We start from the raw sequence: 19,660 nt of genomic DNA on the forward strand, positions 1-19,660 counted from the left end.
ACCAACGCTGTCTTGGAAGTCAACTAGTTGCTGAGCTGTCCATTATAATAATTTTAGTCAACAAATCGTATTTTACACAAAAAATATAAAAGGAGATATTGTCCGTCCCCAAGCAATTACAAGGCATGACTTCGGCTTTCCTCCTTCCCCTCCGAGCAATTATTACAACCATTCCTGCCTCTAGAAAGACAACAGACGAGTTAGAAATAGAAAGACTAGGTGGTCTGCGTAGGCGTGGGCTAGGCAAGCTCCGAAGAATGCTCCACCGAAGAGCTAACGCTCAAAACGTCAGCGCAACTTCCTTGTTTCACAGAGGCGTTCAACATACTTTTTCAACCTTGTGTAGATTACTCTTGTTTCAGGCCCTGTGTTATATTTGGTAACCAACGTCCACCATACCTATATCTTTGCACTTCTGGGCATCGCTGACTTCCATCTCTTTCCTCATATCGCTCTCCCAGTTGCGGCTTGGGGAGTGTGCGTACAGGCTGGCCGGGGTGGCATGGGTCACACGCATGGTGGTGACGATACCTGTCGCCATCCCGGCTTCCTCTGCGAGCTTCAGGATGCTGTCGACCTTTCGTTCATTTGTCATCGAGCTGCAGTTCTTGAAGACGACTTGCTCGTTCAGACCGATAATTGCTGGAAGACATTAAAAAGGACATTCTAGATCCCTATTCAGGCACAACTTTGTTACTGTTTACGTCATCTAATGGTGAAAAAAACATTTTTGGGTTGAGATTTTTAAACAACTATCTAAGTCGTTATAGAAATCATACAGCTAACATCACTCACAATATCTCGTCTTCACGCCGCTGAACAATGCATTAGCTGTTCCCGCGGAGTCGGGCACCTGTTTATCCGTATTATAAGTCTTAGAAAGACCGGTATACGGGAATTCCTCATAGGCCAGATACCCCTCTTCGCCCTTAGCCCCGGATAACTGGCCCTTGCGAATCCGCGCCGCGGTATTAGTAGTGATGTCACAGCCATCGCCTATGAAGATGATCACATTTTTGGCGGGCTGGTGGTTGGGCTTCCTGTTGATGTGTTTGCTGAGCTCTTTTAGGGCATCGGTGAACCACGCGTTAGACGATTGCTGTGGTGACGCGGCCAGGGAGACTGGGGTGAGTAAGAGCTATATTAGTACCTGGAAGATCGCGTTCGAGACAAAGCTCGAGTCGGAATGGAGATGGGGTGGGGGGAGGGTTAGTTTTGGGGTGGAGTCGGGGTTCCCGATGTTCCGAACTAAAATGGCGAGTCTATCGGTCCCTGTTTTTCCCTTTTATCAGGACTCTGTAATTTAGTTCCACTTTTGAGTGACATGACTCTTCCAATAAAAGAATAAGGAGCCGAGTACATAACGAATTTCAGTCCGGGCTGAAGACATCTGGAACTTCAGCTCGAGTTGCGGCTTCAAAATTATATGCTTTAAATCCAACCCGGGTCAGCCCGGGCTGAATTTTGGAATACCAGAAGCGCATGTGTTTGAGGGTTTCTGCAGTCCACTACATACAACGTGGAAGCGGATTGTATTGTTTTTCAGCCTTAGCTGAAATATTTTCGAGATTTTACAGCGATTTTCAACCAGCCCGGGCTGAAAAACTTCCCCTTCCCCTGAATGAAATTGATCCCGGGCTGAAAACTCGTTCACGTAATCGAGACAGCAATTTTAAAAGTATTTGTGGGGGGATACCGGATACTTTCAGCTTCCCTGAACGGGCTGAAAACTCAGCCCGGACTGAAATTCGTCTTGTAATCGACCCGGGTAGAGCGGTAACGCAAACGGTAGAGCAAAACGCTTTTAGGCAGGCACAAACAAAAGCGAGGGAGAACCCTGAATAGAAAGCCAGTTTTTGATGCTAATTTAAATTATTTCGAGCTTTGGAGGTGAACAGTCCGGAATCGCGGAGTCCGGATCGTAGGATACCGGACCTCACGAGAGCCAATCAGAGCGAGCGATTTGATAAATACCGGACCCCGAAAAAACATACTTGTAATTCGGGCCTTTGGGGGACTTGGGTCGGGTAAACCCGAAACACTGGATTTCCGTTCACAGAAGTGATGCTGCGATAAAAAAGCAAAAGCTATGATTCAGATGACATGCTCACGACAGTCGAAAACAATTATTTATTTTCCTATCAAAGTTTTCCTAATTTCTTTTCCATTTTTTAAACCTTCTAGCTGGAAGTCTACAATATTGTGTAGACGTTTTTCGAAAAGCGATTGGATTTATTTTCTTTTCATTTCCTTCTGGCGTTCTAGTTATAAGAATTTCGTATCCTGGTACTGGTATCGATAATCATGAATCGTGAGAAACCCTCTTTCTCAAATAAATATGCCCATAATTCTGCGCCGCCGTTTTATATTCAGGTTACACGTTGTTTTGAAACGTTTACGCCTCGATTGCTAGCTTGCTAGAGCGTGCGAAAACACAGAACGCTGAACAACCGAAAATACAAATTACCATACTACCACTAATGAAGCATTTGAGTGTATATTCTCTTTTTTTTTCTTTCTATAAATTGTTTGGATGCCTGTTGTTATTTTTCTACAGGGTCAAAGATTATACTATTACAACAATGATAATTTGGGTATAACCAAGAATGTAAAGCATTAAAAAAAAGGTGAACAGCTCTGAAAGTAACCAGAAACTATTTAAACATGATCTAGCAAACTTACCTTCGATTAGAAGGAGCAAAACGAACGGCAAAAGAAGCATCGGTCTTCCGGGCATGGCTGCCATATTGCTTTTGAGACTATGCGAACAATCGTGACCGATAAATAAAAGAAGTGATCGAAGTTGAAAAGAACCCGCAGGATTAGTTGAGCACGTGTGCTATTTTGTTCGATAAGGAACAAATATGACAGGCCTTGCTTTGTAGCTTAAAGGATTTTCACAAAGGCTTAAAACCTGAACCTGTAAATCGATGAGTAGTGTATGACCCGGGGGCTAGCGTGAAAAATACAAAGAAGTGGAGTGTGAAGTGAGTTTTGCAATGTTATAAAGATGACGTCACTAAATGAGTCTTTTTAAAAGAATTTGAAACAAAGAGCGATCATCAGAATAAAGTGCTTCATTTTTATGAATGCTTCACGGGTTCACTTCAGTATTCACATACGTATTTTAAGCATCCTTGGGGGGTTGTTTAGAAGTTTTTGCTGGCCGCCATTTTGTAAAAAAAAAGTTTTTAGATTAGCATGTGTTTCTCGTGCTCGTTCTCGGGCTCGTTCGCCCCAGGCTCTTTGGAGGAACGGCAGACATGTCAGAAATGATCATAAAGCACTGCCATGGCCACGGCAGTACATAAGAAACCGTATAATTTGTTGCCCGCGGCGCTAAAGTTTTTTCAATAAGGAAAAAAACTTAGAAACGCTTTCTATATTGCGCGCACGTATGAACAATAAGATGACGTCACCAACCGTCGCAATTGTGACGTCTAAGTGCCACCCCGTATGGCATAAGAATGTGAAAAATGAAGAGAGAATTTTTGCTTTTCGCGGCGACCACGCTTGTTTGTATTGGATTCGGTAGGTTGAATTCATTGCTTGCGATTGATTACGATTGAGATGATTACAGGAGGCACCGCGGAGGGGGAGGGGCTGGTGGGGTGCGGCCCCACCTCTTTTTGCGACAAAAACATGTCAAATACTATGATTTATTCCTTTTAAGTTTTTCAATATGATAATTGTTTTCAATTATCAGCCTATCACCCACATTTTATACTCCACGGTCTCTGGATTGAGGTGCTTTCGGGATATACTAAAATCATTCTCCGTGCGAGTTCTCTATTAACAAATTAACTATGCGAGGACTATAGGAAAAGAGGGCTATATCGAGGTGTAGGGGGATTAATAATTCGGACTACGTTTGGGCGGGTAATTATACGTTTCTTTGTAATTATTTTTAATAGGTAACGCGATCACTTGCAACCACTGCTTAAACAATGGGACGATAACCGAGTGCCTGAAGAAGGGGGAGGTAAAAAAGTGTGCGCAGGATTCGCAATGGTGCTTTTACCAAGAGTCCCAACCTTACCATCGGTGAGTCTAGACCAACACCTACACCAGCCACAACCTTACCATCGGTAAGTCTAGACCATCACCTACACGAGCCACAACATTACCATCGGTGAGTCTAGGCCATCCCCTACACGAGCCACAACCATACCACTACATTAAACTCTCTTTGAAACAATCCAGGACCTCCCGCCTTTCCCCTTAGACACGGCTCTGCTGTTCTTGTTTTCTATTTTTCACTGTTTGATCCAATCTTTAAAATAAAGGCATGGCTGTTACTCAAAGAGCTGAAGTCTGAATTTTGAAAATAGCATACCCGCCCACTTTACCACTAATACCTTTACAAGCAGGCGCTAAAACGATCAATTACGGTATTTACTTTCTTTCTTTTGAAGCAATGGAAAAGGAAAGTGGACCGTTAGTATGGGATGCGGAACACCTATTAACAACGGATGCGACGAAAGAATGGGGACCCTTAAATGCAAGCACTTCTGCAGCTATAAAGAAAACTGTAATTCAGATATGGCACGCAGGCCAGAGCGGCTCATTCCAACGGCAGGATCTGAATCTGTGAACGAGCGACCGCTAGACATGGCGGTAATTGTCATGCTCTATATAATCGTTATTCATGTCGGGTGGGACGAGTTTTTACGGACTCTGATGAAGGCTGCAACTATCTGTTTCTGAAATTAATGATTTATTTTGTTATGGAACAAATAAACCTACAAGTTGTGGTATAAGGATCGTTTATTTTGTGTATATAGTGAATCTATATTTTTTATGGATTGCGTTTACCCTTGATGGGGTTCTCACACCTATAAGCAAAAAACCTTGGGTGTGGTTTACCTTTAGCACCCAGGGTAATTCCTTTGAAAGCTGCCACAATGTCTTGAAGACTCTTGGTAAATGGTTCATATATTATTTGCCAAACTAAAATAAACTTACTAAAATAAACTTACTAGAATAAACTTACTTACACAATGTATTTGAACATTGATTTGATTATATTCATTAACATTACTCAGGCCCATATTAAACACTGTTCTGGTTTGGTTGAGGCTCGACAACAGAGTGCTTCCATAATAAATGTGGGGTTGAGCTCCTCAATAATTAAATTTTGTGCATTATTGTAACTTGATGCACGACTTAATCTAGGCCTTAGTCTTAGAACATCTTCCCAACTTCACATTTTATGGTATTATACGCAAGTGTGCATCGACATATTGATTTGTGCAAGGGTCAAGACGTGAAATGAAAAGTTGGGCATTATAAGCATTCTATTAAATGGCTTCATTCTTCAAAGAGCTGTTGGCCAGTAGCTTTCTTTTTGTGAGGAGTAATCAAGGGTATGCTAAATCTGCTCCGTGGTTTTTTTTCCAATTGTTGTTTTCCAACAACAATGGTGCCAAGACAATCTGAATTCATTTTTAGACAAATCGTGAATCAATGTACAGCCACACCAATATGGCATCTAGTAATAAGACAAAATATAATGCAAATTACTAATCATTGCTTTGGATTTGGTGATAAAAGTATGCCAAGAAAAGCATTTCCTTTGATATGATTAAAGTGACATTGAGTTGATGTTTCAATCAATATTGAAAGTAGAATTGTGATGAGAAATCTCGAAATAACCATCAAAAACACTTCTTTTACCAAATCCGATTAATAATATAGCCAATGCTTGCCCAAACAAGCTCACGGAAATGGATGCCTTGGTACTTTGCTAGGATCACAAAATGGTGGCTGACAGAGTCTTACAATTGCTTTACATAATTTGCAGTCAGGTCAATAATTCATCAGGGGAAATTGTCAAGGCTTTGTGGTTACAAAATACCAGAGCTCAAAACTTGAAGTGTCAATAGTTAGTGCAAGCATAGAAAGGTATTAGTCTGGATCTTCTACGATGCAAACTTGTTCCAGCGAGATGCATCCATACAGAAGTATGTGCTTGATGAATTAGGATGGGATGTTTTGGGGTAAACTAAGCTGTAGTGAATCAAGCATACTTCCTAGCACTCCCATATTATCCTCCTCTTGCGTGCCACCATTCCCAGCCCTTGCCGCTTGGTAGCGTTCCATGATCTGGGCGCCGGCCCATGCTGAGTACTTTGCATTTTCCCGCTTTGCTTTCGGCTCCTTTGCAGATATGGAGAGGTGTGAGGCAGCCATGAAGAAGCCATAAAGTGCTCGCATGTTGTCGTTATCTAGTTTAAGGGACTGTGCAAAGTACTTCCTTGATTTTTCCATACTTTCTAGATCTCCTATAGTATATAGGATCTCAGCATATCTTTGATGGTAGAGATGATTGTGAGGGTTAGTAAGAATCAGTTCTTCCATGCAAAATTTAGCCTTTTTCAGATCTTGATGGGTTATGTACAGCTCTACAAGCTCCATCCACGCTTCTTGGTCGTTCATAAACTTAGTTAAATATTCATTCAACTCCTTGATCGCCTCGACCATTTTGTTTTCTGCTTTCAAGATTGCAATTTTTCTTTTAAGAGCCACTGCATTAGCTGGTTCGGCCTCAAGAATCTTGTCATAGATTCTCTCAGCGTCATCAAATCTCCCTAATGCCTCTAATCTCATACCTTTTAACTTCTTCACTCGCATACTATTCGGGAATTGAGTGTTTAGTTCTTTCAAACACATGGTCGCCAAATCCAATTTCCCACTATCTAAAGATGCCAAAAAAACCTGCTCGTAAATTGTCCACAGTTCATCCCCTAGTTTGTTCCCGTGTTCCAGTAGAAGACATTCTCCTAATTCCACCACTTCTTCGCTGTTTCGTAGTGGTTCTTCTCGCCATTGTCGCATCTTTTGTCTCGCAACTTCTAAATCTACGACTTCGTCCGCCATCTTGTAAGATTTTACCGGTACCATCCGCGCTTGCGCAATGCGAGGGACACTTTGGCTAGGTGTGCGTGAACTAAGAAATAAAACCCTTGAAAAAAGGGACTTCGACGGACCATATGATATTTGACGGGGATATATTGGCTGATTCCAGGATAACATGTTCTCCTCTCCTCTGCTGATTCACAAAAAAAAAAAAAAAAAATCGAGCAAAGCTCAGGCCAATAGAATAAGAATTAAGCAAGCAGAGACTTCCTTCGGGAAAAAAGTCAAGCAGAAAAACTGTCAAGGAAAAATCGAGTAAGACTCTCTCCCTTGTCAAATATTTCATTGTGTCTTATCAAAAAGAGCTAAAGAAAAACTTATAAAAACACTTTGGCTAGGTGTGCATCATATCTCTTCGTGGGCACAAAAAAAGCTGGGCGAATGTTTTTTTTTACAAGCGCATGTTGTTGAATGCTCAAACCAACGACAACTTTGCGTACCCCCCCCCCCCCCCCCCCCCATAAACTAATTTTTGGCATGAAAAAAACATCGACTTCGAGAAAAAACTGTCACCCTGTCTCTCTCTCCCCATTCCCTCGCGTGCTTGTACAATCCAAAATGTCGGCTCTCGGAGCTCTCGCACCTCGGCTTCTAGGAAACACAACTAAACGATACTTACCTCCTTGTTTGACGCGATTTTTCCAGACTTTGGTAGATGAAAATCCCAGCGAGCCTATACCAGCATCAAATCCCGTTCGCGGAGAATTTGCGCCCAAGGCATTTATTATTCTTCCAGAACACCAATCCAGAGATCTTGAACAAAATTTGTGGCTCACAAAAACAGCCATCCAACAATCTCTACCTTTACGCCTGGGGAACGCACAATTGGAGATTCCGGAAACGGCTTTAAGGGACTTTTCTCACTCATTTTTAGATTCTCTTAGACAGAAGTTTGGGTTTCAAAGAGAGGAGTTTCGAAGAAGATCGTTGATAGAAGAGGAACTGAATTTAGGAGTCTTGCTAGAAGTTCTGCGAAGTTGTATGAGTTATATGTCTTGTGCAGGGTCTAGATACTCACATTTGAGAGAAAGCTTTTTAGATAGAAATCCTCAAATAATTACTCACTGGAGTAGAGGTGGAAGTTGTTTCCAGGTCAAAACTAAGCCAAGTTATGTTTTGTGGACAAGATACCCTGTGGAGTTGTTCAGCTATGGTGGGTATTCACATATCTTCTACCAAATTCACTAAACTCAAGGATAGCCCAAGAGTCAACCTTTCAAAGAGCTTATGGAATATCCGATTCATTATTTACTGTCATACATATACATTTATGTGCACATTGTTGTTTTCATTCCTTTGTTACTCACTGCTCTCCCACAAACACCTTGCCCCTTATCAGCCTTTCTCATTTTTTGCCCGCTACCCTACCCACTATCCCTTTTCACCCCCCCCCCCCCCCCCTCAACCTTGATGCCATGGTATGAATACCTGCTTTTAAGCAACAACTCGAGGGTAGCTTTTTTGAGGAATTGACAGTTTTTATCCTGGATTTTTTTTTGGGTATGAAATTTTGTGCTGTCTTGCACCCCCCCTATTCCATTGTGTTTATAGCGTAAACCCTTGTATTGTGACTCTTACAATTAGTGATGATTCACACTGATTCACTGCTTAAATACTATGTACAGCAGAATAATAAATTAAATATTTTTTGCAGAGCTTGACACGACCTTGGATACAGCTATACCTGGTCCATACAAACCTAATGCTTTGGATGTATACGCACATAAATATGTCCCTCTGAAAAACGTCCCTGGCTGCGTAAACAGACAACAAAGCCTTTATCCATACTGTCATACAATGCTGTTGACATGTGTCAATCAATCAGCTACACAGATGCAGTCAAATGGTATCCTGAATATGTTTAGTTTGTTGTTATCTCATGCACTTGATGATGGACGTGTATTTGGCTCAGAGCTATCATCACCAATAGCAACAAAGTGTATTGTCACTGATGGTACAAAGTACATATTCATGTGCTACCAGCTCAACACCCTAAACTTCGGAAAAAAGAAAAAGGACAATAGTATCAAGAACATGGTATGGATGACTGATGCCATTCAATTGTTCAAAAAGAAATCACACACCAATCACAGGAAGAAAACACTCATATTGGAGAGTGTTGCCCCTTCACATAAGTTACCAGGGTTTAATGAGGGAATGCTTAGAACACTGATATCTTTTCTATGTGATAGTAATGCTAACCAATAATCTACAGAGTTCTTGGAGTTACTGTTACAGAATGATCATAAGTTGTTATCTTGAGTTTGTGTTCTGTTGCAGTCCTTCTTATTGGAGTCCTAATAACCACTTGTTTGCTTTATTAGTTTCCCATTAACACTTCACATAAGTTACCAGGGTTTAATGAGGGAATGCTTAGAACACTGATATCTTTTCTATGTGATAGTAATGCTAACCAATAATCTACAGAGTTCTTGGAGTTACTGTTACAGAATGATCATAAGTGGTTATCTTGAGTTTGTGTTCTGTTGCAGTCCTTCTTATTGGAGTCCTAATAACCACTTGTTTGCTTTATTAGTTTCCCATTAACACTTCACATAAGTTACCAGGGTTTAATGAGGGAATGCTTAGAACACTGATATTTTTTCTATGTGATAGTAATGCTAACCAATAATCTACAGAGTTCTTGGAGTTACTGTTACAGAATGATCATAAGTTGTTATCTTGAGTTTGTGTTCTGTTGCAGTCCTTCTTATTGGAGTCCTAATAACCACTTGTTTGCTTTATTAGTTTCCCATTAGCACTTTCTCTTCTACAAAGCTCTTGTGTTTACTGTTACAAAATTATCATAAATTGTTTGCTTGAGTCTGTGTTCTGTTGTACTCCTTGTTATCGGAGTCCTAATAACCACTGGCTTGCTTTATTAGTTTACCATTTCCTATCACCCATTTTCCATCCCCTAACAACCTCAAATGGACATCATGGTACTCATCTAGTGTTTCTCTATGTGCAATACTGATCATTGTGATACCTTTATCAACACACATTCCGTACAGAGTTTTCTCAGTGGCAATATCAAGCGCACTTGTAGCCTCGTCCATCATTGCTAGGTCTGGCTCATGGTAGAACAATCTGGCAAATGCCAAGCGCTGCATTTCACCCGGTGATAGCATATCCTCCCAGCTGCCTTCAACAAGGCCATTAATTCCTCCAACCCGTCTGCAAACTGAAGCTAGTCCAACTTCACTCAGTAAATCCACTATTCTTGAATCACAAAGATAGCCTTCTGAGCTTGATTCTTCAAATTTATTGAGATCAATTGGGTAAATAACTTGCTCTTTCAGGGTTCCATTTGTTAAAATGGGATGTTGAGGGAGAAACAATACTTTATGAGGCTCAAAGTCTATATTTCTGACAACGTATCCAGATGATGGCTTCCATAGACCTCTTATTATCCTCAGCAAGGAGCTCTTCCCAGTGCCTGTCTTGCCAGTTATGATAATGCTCTTTCCTTTGGTTATTACCAGGTTTAGGTCAGTCACTAATGCTTCGTCTGTTCCTGGAATCGAGTAGGTGACATTAATCAACTTGAAAAATGTGTCAAAGTCCATCATTTTCCGTAGTTCATCATCCCTTATCAATTCAGCATGACAATTTTTCTTTTTATCCTTCTGACTGTGCTCAAGATTTTCCACCAGTTCTCCAATTCGATGTGTGTATCCAGCCATTTCAGCCAAAGTATCAGACAAATCAATCAAATTTGTGAAGCATTTCATTAAATATGTTAACACAAATGCTATTTGACTAATCTCTGAACCTAGCTCAGTGGGTGAAAGATCATCATACTTTCCTTTGAAGACAGTAATGCCAATGAAGATATAACATACAATAGTAGAGATGTTATTAAAAGAGTTGACCGAGAGGTCTATAAATACACTCAGGTTAGCTACACGCTGAGACTGATCAACCACTGCTTTAAGTTTCTCATTGGTTTTCCTCTCTTCCACTTCGTCTGATCCATAAAATGCCAAAGCTTCAGAATTCATTCTCACCTGAAATAAGAAACAGAACACTTCTGATAAAACATAATATATTGTCTGTCTATCTGCTTATTAGCAGATATGAAAAATTATCTTGGTAACGACTGAACGGTTAGATAGGTGATCGATTCATTATAATTCTGTATATTTGGATAGAAAAGATTTAAAACTAGTCCTAAACTATCTCATAATTGTTATTGTATCTTTGATCAGCCCCTCCCCCCTCCCCCTCTTTCAACTTGATACAAATTTCACTTGTAAGCCTCCACTTTAAAAATAAACGGGTCAGTACGCAGCTCTTACAAGCTGCAATTTGATTGGGCAAATGAACAATATCCGCACCTGGACGCAAAGAACGAGAAGAATAGAGAAAAAAAACTCCTTTGTAGAACAAAGATAATAGGAGACAAAGCAGCTGCGTACTTACTCAAATAAACTGTGCAGCCCCTGGCGGGAGGGGGGTGTACATTCATAGGTATCATATGAAAAAGGATTGTATTCGGCGATCCTTCAATAAGAAAATGAACTATTCTTTTTGCAGACTCCCCCCTGGTCTCTTATTCTGTCCGTCTGTTTATATTTTATAATTGGCAGTACTCACATGCATATGTTTAAATCTGAAGTCTCCTCCACACTTCTCCACTTTGTAGACCGTGTTTATGACAGGACTCATAAGAACCTTATTGAATACCGCCCAGACAATAAAATACCCCAGCATTATCAAAGGAGCGGAGTAGCCAGTCAACACGTAGCACTGATAAGTGTAATAACTCGCTGTTAAGGGCATTATCAGCAGATTGGAAAAAACCTTTCGCAACTGGAACAGCATACTGTCTACATCTTGAGCTATTCGTTGATCTGGGTTGTCGATGGTTTTCTTGGGATCAAGAATCAGGATATCATAGTGGCTTGAATCCTTGAAGTAGATTGAGTGAATAAATCTGCTCATAACTAAACGGTATTGGACAAACGAAGTGTTTGCAACAAACTGTACCGCAGTTTTAACAACTGCAGTGACGATAAGTAGGCTTATGGCTTTTATAACCAGGGCCTTAAAGCCGGGCCGGTCTTTACTTCCGATAACTTCGTAAAAATGGCTCGGGATCAGACCGGTGGTGTAGACGAGCATTTGTTCAGCTATGGTCAAACCCACCAATGTAATAAACAATAAAAAAGTCATGGAAAGCCAATGAGGGAATATCATCTTGAGACACCTCCATAACCTCTTCACAAATAGCCAATTCAGCGCGTATTTGCGAGGATGTTGTGTTTCCGATGCATTTTTGGGCGCCATTTGGCCTTTTTTTAAATAGCGTGCGAAGCTTAGCCTAGGTTGTAGCCGCTGACTCGCGAAAATATCCTCTCGATATTTTCGTGAGTCAGCGGCTACACGTAGTCTATGAGAAGCTTGGTTTATCTGTCTTCTCCACGCTAGAATACTTATTCAACTTTATGCAAATTTTTAAACATGGATGATTAACCAAACACAGAGGAAACGCAAAGGTGCAAACCAATTAAAGCAAGAAAAAGAAAGGACAACCTGAGAAACAAAAATAATATAGACTAAGGAGTCGTTCACACTAACACAGGATGCAAAAGCATCCGGATTTGTTTCGCCGATCGCGTCCACACTATCGTTTTCGCCTGGACGCTGCGGTCCACACTAACACGGATTAACCTGCGATCCTAGGGAGGGGGGGGGGGGGGGGGGGGGGGGCTTCATTTTTGGTCGCCTTTTTTGGGGAGGCTTACCCCTTGTGTGCTTTAGATCTGGTAAGGGTCGAAATTTCTGCACCGGAAAAAAAAATCTTGGCAGCCCTCCCGCCCCCGATAATGTTCAGTGAAGTTCAGTGCATAAAGAGCCAAAAAAAAAAAAAAAGCCAAATACATGTAAATCGAGAATAAATAAATAAATATAACCTTTTTCGTATTGTTTCTAGGCAATCATAAGTTGGGTACAATTTACCGCGTGGGAAATCCGCTAAAACAAAGAACACGGAGAGCGCGTCGCAAATAAGGCGCATCTTAGCAAGGGGAAGGGAATTCTGGTTTGCTTTAAATGTGTTTTTATTTATCTTGATATTTACATACCAATGATTTATATACATTTTGTAGGAGAGGATAAATGTAAAATTATAGTCGACTTATCCACTCATCAAACTCTATCTACGAGTCTCTCACACGGCTCTAGAATCCACACCATCTAGTCGGCATATTTTATAAACAAAAGATCAAGAAGTGGGGGCGAGAGATTTTTGTCTTTGAAGGTGTATTTTTTTGGTGATGATTTTGTTTGACTTAAAAAGTACCGATTAAATTACAGTACATATCTGCAAATCTTTTCCCTAAATTGCACTTCATGAAATTCGGGATAGGTTTTCAAATAGCAAAGGATGATGTTTTGGCATTTTAGTTATTCCTCGTTTGGAATATTCAATTTGGCAGACACAATTCGCTTCTGTAACAGTTATAACGCTATACAATAAAGTATGTAACAGTTGCTAAAACAACAACGGGTTTTCAGTTCTGAACGTATTCCGCCATCTTGGAACCGACGCACATGCGCTAGTCCCAGTCCTACACTGTCCCCTTCCTATCTAGAAATATGTCCCCATATTTTATCCCTCAGTGTTGTAATCTCTCATCCAAATCGGGGGATGACGAACACGCTGAGGTCTCCTAGGAGCTGGTTTATCATACTCTGGATCATTTTCCTGTGGCTCGTCAGTCACCTCTGCTTCATCCCGGTGAACCGACTCATCTTCTTCTATCACTGTAAGGTTCCGGTCAGAGTTGTTTGACAGTGGAGTCTGATGTTCGTTATGGACCTGTGGCTTTGAGGCCACCTGGACTTCAGATGTGTCAAGAATGGCTTAAGCTGATTGTGGTGTACTACACGTGTCTTCAGTCCAACATGTTTACCCTGACCACAATACTTTATCCGATACACAACTTAATTCAGCCGTTTTACCACTATCCAGGGTCCACTCCACGGTCGGTTCAGCTTCATACACCTCCCTCTTCTCGTCTTCTTGTCAAACCACAAAACCTGATCACCTTTCTTGAAGATCTTCTCCTTTACCCAGCGATCATAATAGCTCTTCTGAGACTGATGAAACAGTCGAAGAGTGTCCCTAGCCACTTTATAAGCTTTCTGGAGACGGCTCTTTAGTTGCAAGGCAAATTCTGCATGATCCAGCCGCACTTCTGGCATAAAAGCGGTGTCAACTAAGTCAGTTGGAAGGCGCAACTCTCGTCCAAACTCCAGGTAGCTAGGAGTATATCCAGTGCTACTGTGAACTGCTGTGTTGTATGCCAAACAGGTAGTGGATAGGTAGAGATCCCAGTTCTTTTGAACGTCACTCACTACTTTGGCCAACATTGCGTTAACGGTTCGTATACTTCTTTCTGAAGCACCATCAGACTGAGGATGAAATGGTGTCGGCCTTGTCTTCAACACCTCCAAATACTGACAAATCTCCTCGATGTTCTGGCTATTTAGATTAGCTCCTTGGTCACTATGCAGTTGTTCGGGTGCTCCGTGTCTTGGAATCCAACCATCTGTTATTCTCTTGGCAATGGTCTCAGACTTCTGGTTTCTTAAAGGAAACAACTCCAGCCACTTCGTGAAATGATTGACCATGACAAGACAATACTGACTTCCGCGGCTGCTTTTGGGATATTCAACCACATCCATTGTCACCAATTCTCCTGGCCGAGATGTCACGGTTGGTCTTAACGGAGCCTTGTATTTCGGAAAGGAATTTCGTCTCTGCTGACAGACTAGACAACTTCTACACCTCACTTCTTAGTGCTTCCAAGGTGCCCTGCATCATCATGTAGCATTTGCAACACCCTTTTCGTCAGAGTAGATGGAATCACGACTTGGGTAACATCTCTATTCTGTTCTCTTTTGTGTCGAAGCACACAATCCTCACCCAGAGTTAGGTTAGGCATTTCCTTGTAAATGCTCGGAGCTCCTTTTCTTGCACGTCCTGTTGAGCCGGTGGCTTGTATAATAACCACAGCTTCACTTCCTTGGGGACCGGACAACTGTCCTGATGCCCAACTATGTACTCCATCGACCACTCTGCAACATCACTAGTGGTTACATTCTGAATTCTACTTAATGCATCTGCAACCGTGTTCTTAGAGCCAGAAATGTGGTGCACCTCGCACGGAAACTCTCTGAACTTATCCACCCATCTCCATAGCCGGCCATTATGTTCTTGTGTCCTAGTCAAGAGCCACTTCAGGGATTGGTGATCAGTATAGAGATCAAACTCCTTGCCTAGTAGGTATGGGCGATAAGCTTTCAGGGCCTGGATAACCGCAAGGCATTCTTTCTCTGTGGTAGAGTAGTTGCATTCAGCTTTGTTTAGCTTTCTTCCTCCAAACTCCACCGGTCGCTTCACTCACTCTCTGTCTGTCTGCTCTAGATAGTATCCGATGGCCCGGTTAGAGGCATCACACGTCACTGCGAACCGTCCATGTTGAGATGGTAGAGACAGTGTGACTGATGTACACAACAGTTGTTTCAAGCTCTCAAACGTCTGATCACATTCTGGGGACCAGCAGAAATCTTGCTTATTGAGCAGATCATGAAGTGGGGCAGCAACCTCTGAAAAGCCTTTAACAAAGCTTGTCCAGAATGTACACACACCGATGAACTTCCGCAGCTCTTCTTCGTTGGTTGGGGTCTCCCACTGACGGATGGTATCTAACTTCTCTGGTTGAGGCCTGACACCGTTCTGGTCAATAACATGACCCAGGAACTTCACTGATCTTGTTGCAAACTGGCACTTCTTACCCGACAGCTTAAAACCAGATGCCCTTACTGCTTGCAGCATCCTCTCTATCCCTCTTAGATGTTCTTCAAAGCTAGAGTGGAAACAGATGACGTCGTCTAAGTAGGCCATCATATCATCTGCATCTAGGACTTGCAACATATCCTCTACTACTGATTGGAACGTTCCAGGTGCCCCTGCCAGGCCAAAGGGCATGCGACAATACTGGTACAATCCAAACGGGGTTGTAAAAGCTGTCTTAGCTCTGTCCTCGGGTGCAACTTCAACCTGGTGATACCCAGACACCATATCGATCGTTGTGAAGTAAGATGCGTCGTCCAGACGGTCTAAGGACTCGGTGATGTTGGGCAAGGGGTAGCTGGTAACCCGCATACCTTCGTTGAGCTTTCTGTAATCTACGCATATTCTAAGCCCCCTGGAAGGTTTTCGAACAATGGCTAGTGGACTTGCTCATTCTGATGATGACTTCTCAATAACACCGTCCTCCAGCATAGCCTTTAGGTCTGCCTTTACTTCTTCCCTGTATGCAAAGGGTATTCTGCGCAGCTGTTGCTTCACTGGAGTTGTACCTGGCTTCAAATGAATATGATGCTGAACGTTAGCACTACATTTTCCTATGTCTTGTTTTCCCTGCGAAAACACATCAGCATACGAGGTCAACAGATTTTCTAGTTTCTCCCTTTCATTGGTGCCTAGTTCACTGTCCGACAAGTCAATACCAAGCTTTTTCACCTTTATGACCTTATCATTGTCAGAACCCCCCCCCCCCCCCCCCCCCCCAGCTACCAGTGTCTCCTTAGAGCTAAAGGGCTCGGAGACTGTATCCACGGTAGTCAGACCACCCACTTTCTGATTCTTATACAGGGTGACTGGTGATTGGGACAGATTAACAGCCTTCACCCAGAACTTCTTGCCTGAAACAAGTGCCTTTGTCAAAAGTACCCCCCCTGGTGTTGTGGTTGCTTCAAACATGTCCTCTCTGTTCCCATTATCTTTACACCGCAAGGGTATAAATGCCTGATGCCTGGCTGGAAGATCAATGGTACAGAAGGCAACTACAGGGGTAGCATCATCCTCAACCGATACTTATCTGCACTTACTAGAGACAAGCGGGATTTCCTGGTCATCAAAAAAAAGACTATTGTCCCTTAAACCCCACCATTCCCTATGGTGGGCATCAATAAAATCGGCCCCCAATACCGAGTCTGCAAGGTCATCCACCACCAGGAACCTCCATGACATCTCCCGGCCTCCCAGCAACAATGTCACTTGGGACTCCTCTCTCACCCCAATGGGTTCACGTGTTATTGGAACTGGATGCACTTTGGACTCTTTTATTATAAGGCCTGGTACTGATGAGTTTATTAGACTCACCTCTGCGCCTGTGTCGATCAAAAAGGTGCACTTCACTTGGTTCACCTTTGCCTCAACTTTGTATGAGTGTCGTCGACACCCTGTCTGCACTGTGTTGACCCCCTTTTGTGTTTTAAAGGCTGGTGTCGGGGTGTTCCGCCAGCCTTGTTCTCGTTTAAATTATTCCCCGTTACGGATGGTCAGTCTCTAGCCCAATGACCTTTTCCTTTGCACTTTCTGCATAAATCCGTGGGCCTTGGACCTCTCCTTTGGAAAGCATCGTTTCCTCCCTTTCTGATAGCTGCCGTGACCTTCTCTTCGACAAGTTAACCCCCTCTTGAATAGCACCCCGTACTTGCTGTGGGTTACTTGCTCTTTGCTCCTCTTCCAGATTAGCAATCCTTTTTATTACTGTTTCTATGGGGGTTTTTAACAAATCGTCCTGACGGACCAGTATCTCCCTCAGCTTGGAATTTAGCCCGTTGATAAATTGACACAGAATGTCCTCCTTAGCTCTGGTGTTATAATAATCAAAAGCTGCTTCCTGTCGGGAGTGCCTGTCCCTTTGTGCATCAGTCGGGTCTTCTGATAGCGTTTCAACTACAGGTGGGACATGAGCCCTTGAGTAAGCGAGTCGTAGAGCAGATAAATACGAGTGGAGCGGCTCCCCTTCATCTCTAATTCGCTCGGCAAATTCCTTTTTGTATTTTAGTATTGCTAGCCCTTCAAATCTGTAATTCAATGCTTTACACAAGGCCCGGTAACTTCTTCTAACTGAATCCTCCTGCTCATGGTAGAAAGCTTTCGCTTCGTCTTTCAGATAAACGGCTAAATACTGCCCTGCCTTCTCGACTTGCCATTCATTTAGCGAGACATAAATCTCGAAATCCCGTAGGAATTCCCTAATATCTTCTCGTCCACTGAACTTAGCGTCGGGCAAAACAGTCCTCGATCCCATCTTGGCTGCCACCAATGTAACAGTTATAACGCTATACAATAAAGTATGTAACAGTTGCTAAAACAACAACGGGTTTTCAGTTCTGGACGTATTTCGCCATCTTGGAACCGACGCACATGCGCTAGTCCCAGTCCTACACTTCATGGTAGATGTTTGGTGTTTGATTGACTCTCTATACTCTAGAGATTCATAGTATGCCCTCTCCCTGGATGCCAGAGGTTTGTGCAAGATGGAGTAGTCATGATCGTCAGGTGTATTATCATCAGGCCATGCATTAGGTAGCAGCTCATCGTCAGCCCCTCTATCACTTAGTAGGCCTTTGTTTCAGCTGGTGGACAGCTTCTCGATGTCTTTTAGGAGGTTAGATAAGCAGACTGGGCAGACTAAAGAACCAGTGCATGCTTCATGGAAGGAAGGCCCACATGCATGTGAGGCGCAGGGTTGTACCAGAGGTATTACATGTAGACAAATCACAGTCAAGAAGTGGGTGTGGTGCTGTTGCTGGCCATCTGTAACCTATTGGAAGGGATTTGGTGGTGAAGTCTTTATCAAAGCTTGCCAGGTGATAGGCTGCCTTTCCATAGGGGCATCCAGCTTTGTTCATTGGCTGTGGTTTTTGATGTGACCATCCAAGGTTGAGTGCCACACGACTAGAATCACCTCAGATGCAATCCCTGAATATTTAAGAGGATAACAAAGTGCATATCATCTGTAAAACAGGACAAAGTTTTTTTTAAGATATATAATAAAAATAAGTAATTAATTACATCTATGTAGACAGTAATGCAGTATGAAAATAATTGCAGTATTATTTTCTAAAGCTGCATTTATAAAATATTCTATAAAACATGTTTGTAGTCTGGCATAATTGCATTATATAGTAACATGTAACTAAAATCTAACAAGTAAAGGTTAGGGGTAAGTGTTTACAAGTAAGGTGTAATTTTAAGCCTTGGAAATAGAAATGCACATTTTAAAATACCTGTCAAGAGCAGTAAATCCTGGTCATTGTATCCACGCTGGTAGCATGGTGCATAGGTTTTTTCAAGCCCTTGGTCCTCCATGGTGGATCTTGCAATTTAGTCTTTCATTCTCCTGGATCTTCTTCCCGTCATCCATCTTCTTCGTTCTTGTTCTTTTTCTGGAATGGAAGATTTCTATCTTTTTATCTGTGATAACTGAGCACAGCTCTTCCTTCTTGTCATAGTATCCAGGGACATTGACTCTCTGGTTTTCTTTATCACTTAACCAAGAAAGTGATGCCTTTGTTGTAATGGTGACGATCCATATGCAATAAACATCAAGGCTAGATGTTTCATTAATCTTTGCAGCAAGTTGAAGTTTCCGCCCTTGACAATCACTGGATACTGCAGATATGTTTATTATTATTATTATTATTATTATTATTATTATTATTATTATTATTATTATTATTATTATTATTATTATTATTATTATTATTATTATTATTATTATTATTATTATTATTATTATTATTATTATTATTATTATTATTATTATTATTATTATTATTATTATTATTATTATTATTATTATTATTATTATTATTATTATTATTATTATTATTATTATTATTATTATTATTATTATTATTATTATTATTA

General features: G+C 41.7%; 6 protein-coding genes across 7 annotated transcripts in view; 2 read left to right on the plus strand and 4 right to left on the minus strand.

Annotated features, from left to right (window-relative positions):
• LOC5511216 (alkaline phosphatase, tissue-nonspecific isozyme) overlaps window positions 1-3,014 on the minus strand; it is a 5,559-nt gene extending 2,545 nt beyond the window's left edge. The window contains exons 1-4 of the mRNA XM_048727940.1: window positions 2,683-3,014; window positions 796-1,122; window positions 400-642; window positions 7-35 (exon numbers count right to left, since the gene is read on the minus strand). Of these exons, the coding sequence (XP_048583897.1) occupies window positions 7-35; window positions 400-642; window positions 796-1,122; window positions 2,683-2,746 (663 nt within the window). The 5' untranslated portion in view covers window positions 2,747-3,014. The remainder of the gene's footprint in view (window positions 1-6; window positions 36-399; window positions 643-795; window positions 1,123-2,682) is intronic.
• A 389-nt stretch (window positions 3,015-3,403) lies between these two features.
• LOC116617588 lies at window positions 3,404-4,757 on the plus strand. The gene is made up of 3 exons (XM_048727267.1): window positions 3,404-3,531; window positions 3,915-4,044; window positions 4,416-4,757. The coding sequence occupies exons 1-3, from the start codon at window positions 3,477-3,479 to the stop codon at window positions 4,705-4,707; spliced, it is 477 nt and encodes a 158-aa protein (XP_048583224.1). The 5' UTR covers window positions 3,404-3,476; the 3' UTR covers window positions 4,708-4,757.
• On the minus strand, window positions 4,750-6,922 carry LOC116617595 (ER membrane protein complex subunit 2). The gene has a single exon (XM_032380448.2). The coding sequence runs from the start codon at window positions 6,901-6,903 to the stop codon at window positions 5,980-5,982; it is 924 nt and encodes a 307-aa protein (XP_032236339.1). The 5' UTR covers window positions 6,904-6,922; the 3' UTR covers window positions 4,750-5,979.
• A 517-nt stretch (window positions 6,923-7,439) lies between these two features.
• On the plus strand, window positions 7,440-11,099 carry LOC5511195. Of its 2 annotated transcripts, XM_048727270.1 has the most exons (3): window positions 7,440-8,071; window positions 8,573-9,049; window positions 9,262-11,099. In XM_048727270.1, the coding sequence occupies exons 1-3, from the start codon at window positions 7,477-7,479 to the stop codon at window positions 9,336-9,338; spliced, it is 1,149 nt and encodes a 382-aa protein (XP_048583227.1). In that variant the 5' UTR covers window positions 7,440-7,476; the 3' UTR covers window positions 9,339-11,099. The 2 variants fall into 2 exon arrangements, with proteins under 2 accessions (XP_048583227.1, XP_048583226.1); XM_048727269.1 differs by having other exon boundaries at window positions 8,573-11,099.
• LOC5511194 (lysosomal cobalamin transporter ABCD4) lies at window positions 9,220-12,210 on the minus strand. The gene is made up of 2 exons (XM_048727268.1): window positions 11,518-12,210; window positions 9,220-10,928 (listed from the first exon to the last, which is right to left on the minus strand). The coding sequence occupies exons 1-2, from the start codon at window positions 12,208-12,210 to the stop codon at window positions 9,777-9,779; spliced, it is 1,845 nt and encodes a 614-aa protein (XP_048583225.1). The 3' UTR covers window positions 9,220-9,776.
• Window positions 12,211-16,413: 4,203 nt separating this feature from the next.
• LOC125556701 lies at window positions 16,414-19,460 on the minus strand. The gene is made up of 2 exons (XM_048727271.1): window positions 19,018-19,460; window positions 16,414-18,709 (listed from the first exon to the last, which is right to left on the minus strand). The coding sequence occupies exon 2, from the start codon at window positions 18,033-18,035 to the stop codon at window positions 17,268-17,270; it is 768 nt and encodes a 255-aa protein (XP_048583228.1). The 5' UTR covers window positions 18,036-18,709; window positions 19,018-19,460; the 3' UTR covers window positions 16,414-17,267.
• Window positions 19,461-19,660: the final 200 nt, after the last annotated feature.

This window comes from Nematostella vectensis, chromosome 5 (assembly GCF_932526225.1).
Source record: "Nematostella vectensis chromosome 5, jaNemVect1.1, whole genome shotgun sequence".
NCBI lineage: Eukaryota > Metazoa > Cnidaria > Anthozoa > Actiniaria > Edwardsiidae > Nematostella > Nematostella vectensis.

Coding starts and splice junctions, on each gene's coding strand:
- LOC116617595 (XM_032380448.2), bottom strand. CDS start 6,903: ATGGTACCGGTAAAATCTTACAAGATGGCGGACGAAGTCGTAGATTTA.
- LOC116617588 (XM_048727267.1), top strand. CDS start 3,477: ATGAAGAGAGAATTTTTGCTTTTCGCGGCGACCACGCTTGTTTGTATT. Junction 3,532..3,914: donor GCTTGTTTGTATTGGATTCG/GTAGGTTGAATT, acceptor TATTTTTAATAG/GTAACGCGATCACTTGCAAC. Junction 4,045..4,415: donor GAGTCCCAACCTTACCATCG/GTGAGTCTAGAC, acceptor TTTCTTTTGAAG/CAATGGAAAAGGAAAGTGGA.
- LOC5511195 (XM_048727269.1), top strand. CDS start 7,477: ATGTCGGCTCTCGGAGCTCTCGCACCTCGGCTTCTAGGAAACACAACT. Junction 8,072..8,572: donor TGTGGAGTTGTTCAGCTATG/GTGGGTATTCAC, acceptor TATTTTTTGCAG/AGCTTGACACGACCTTGGAT.
- LOC125556701 (XM_048727271.1), bottom strand. CDS start 18,035: ATGGGATCGAGGACTGTTTTGCCCGACGCTAAGTTCAGTGGACGAGAA.
- LOC5511194 (XM_048727268.1), bottom strand. CDS start 12,210: ATGGCGCCCAAAAATGCATCGGAAACACAACATCCTCGCAAATACGCG. Junction 10,929..11,517: donor TCAGATTTAAACATATGCAT/GTGAGTACTGCC, acceptor TTCTTATTTCAG/GTGAGAATGAATTCTGAAGC.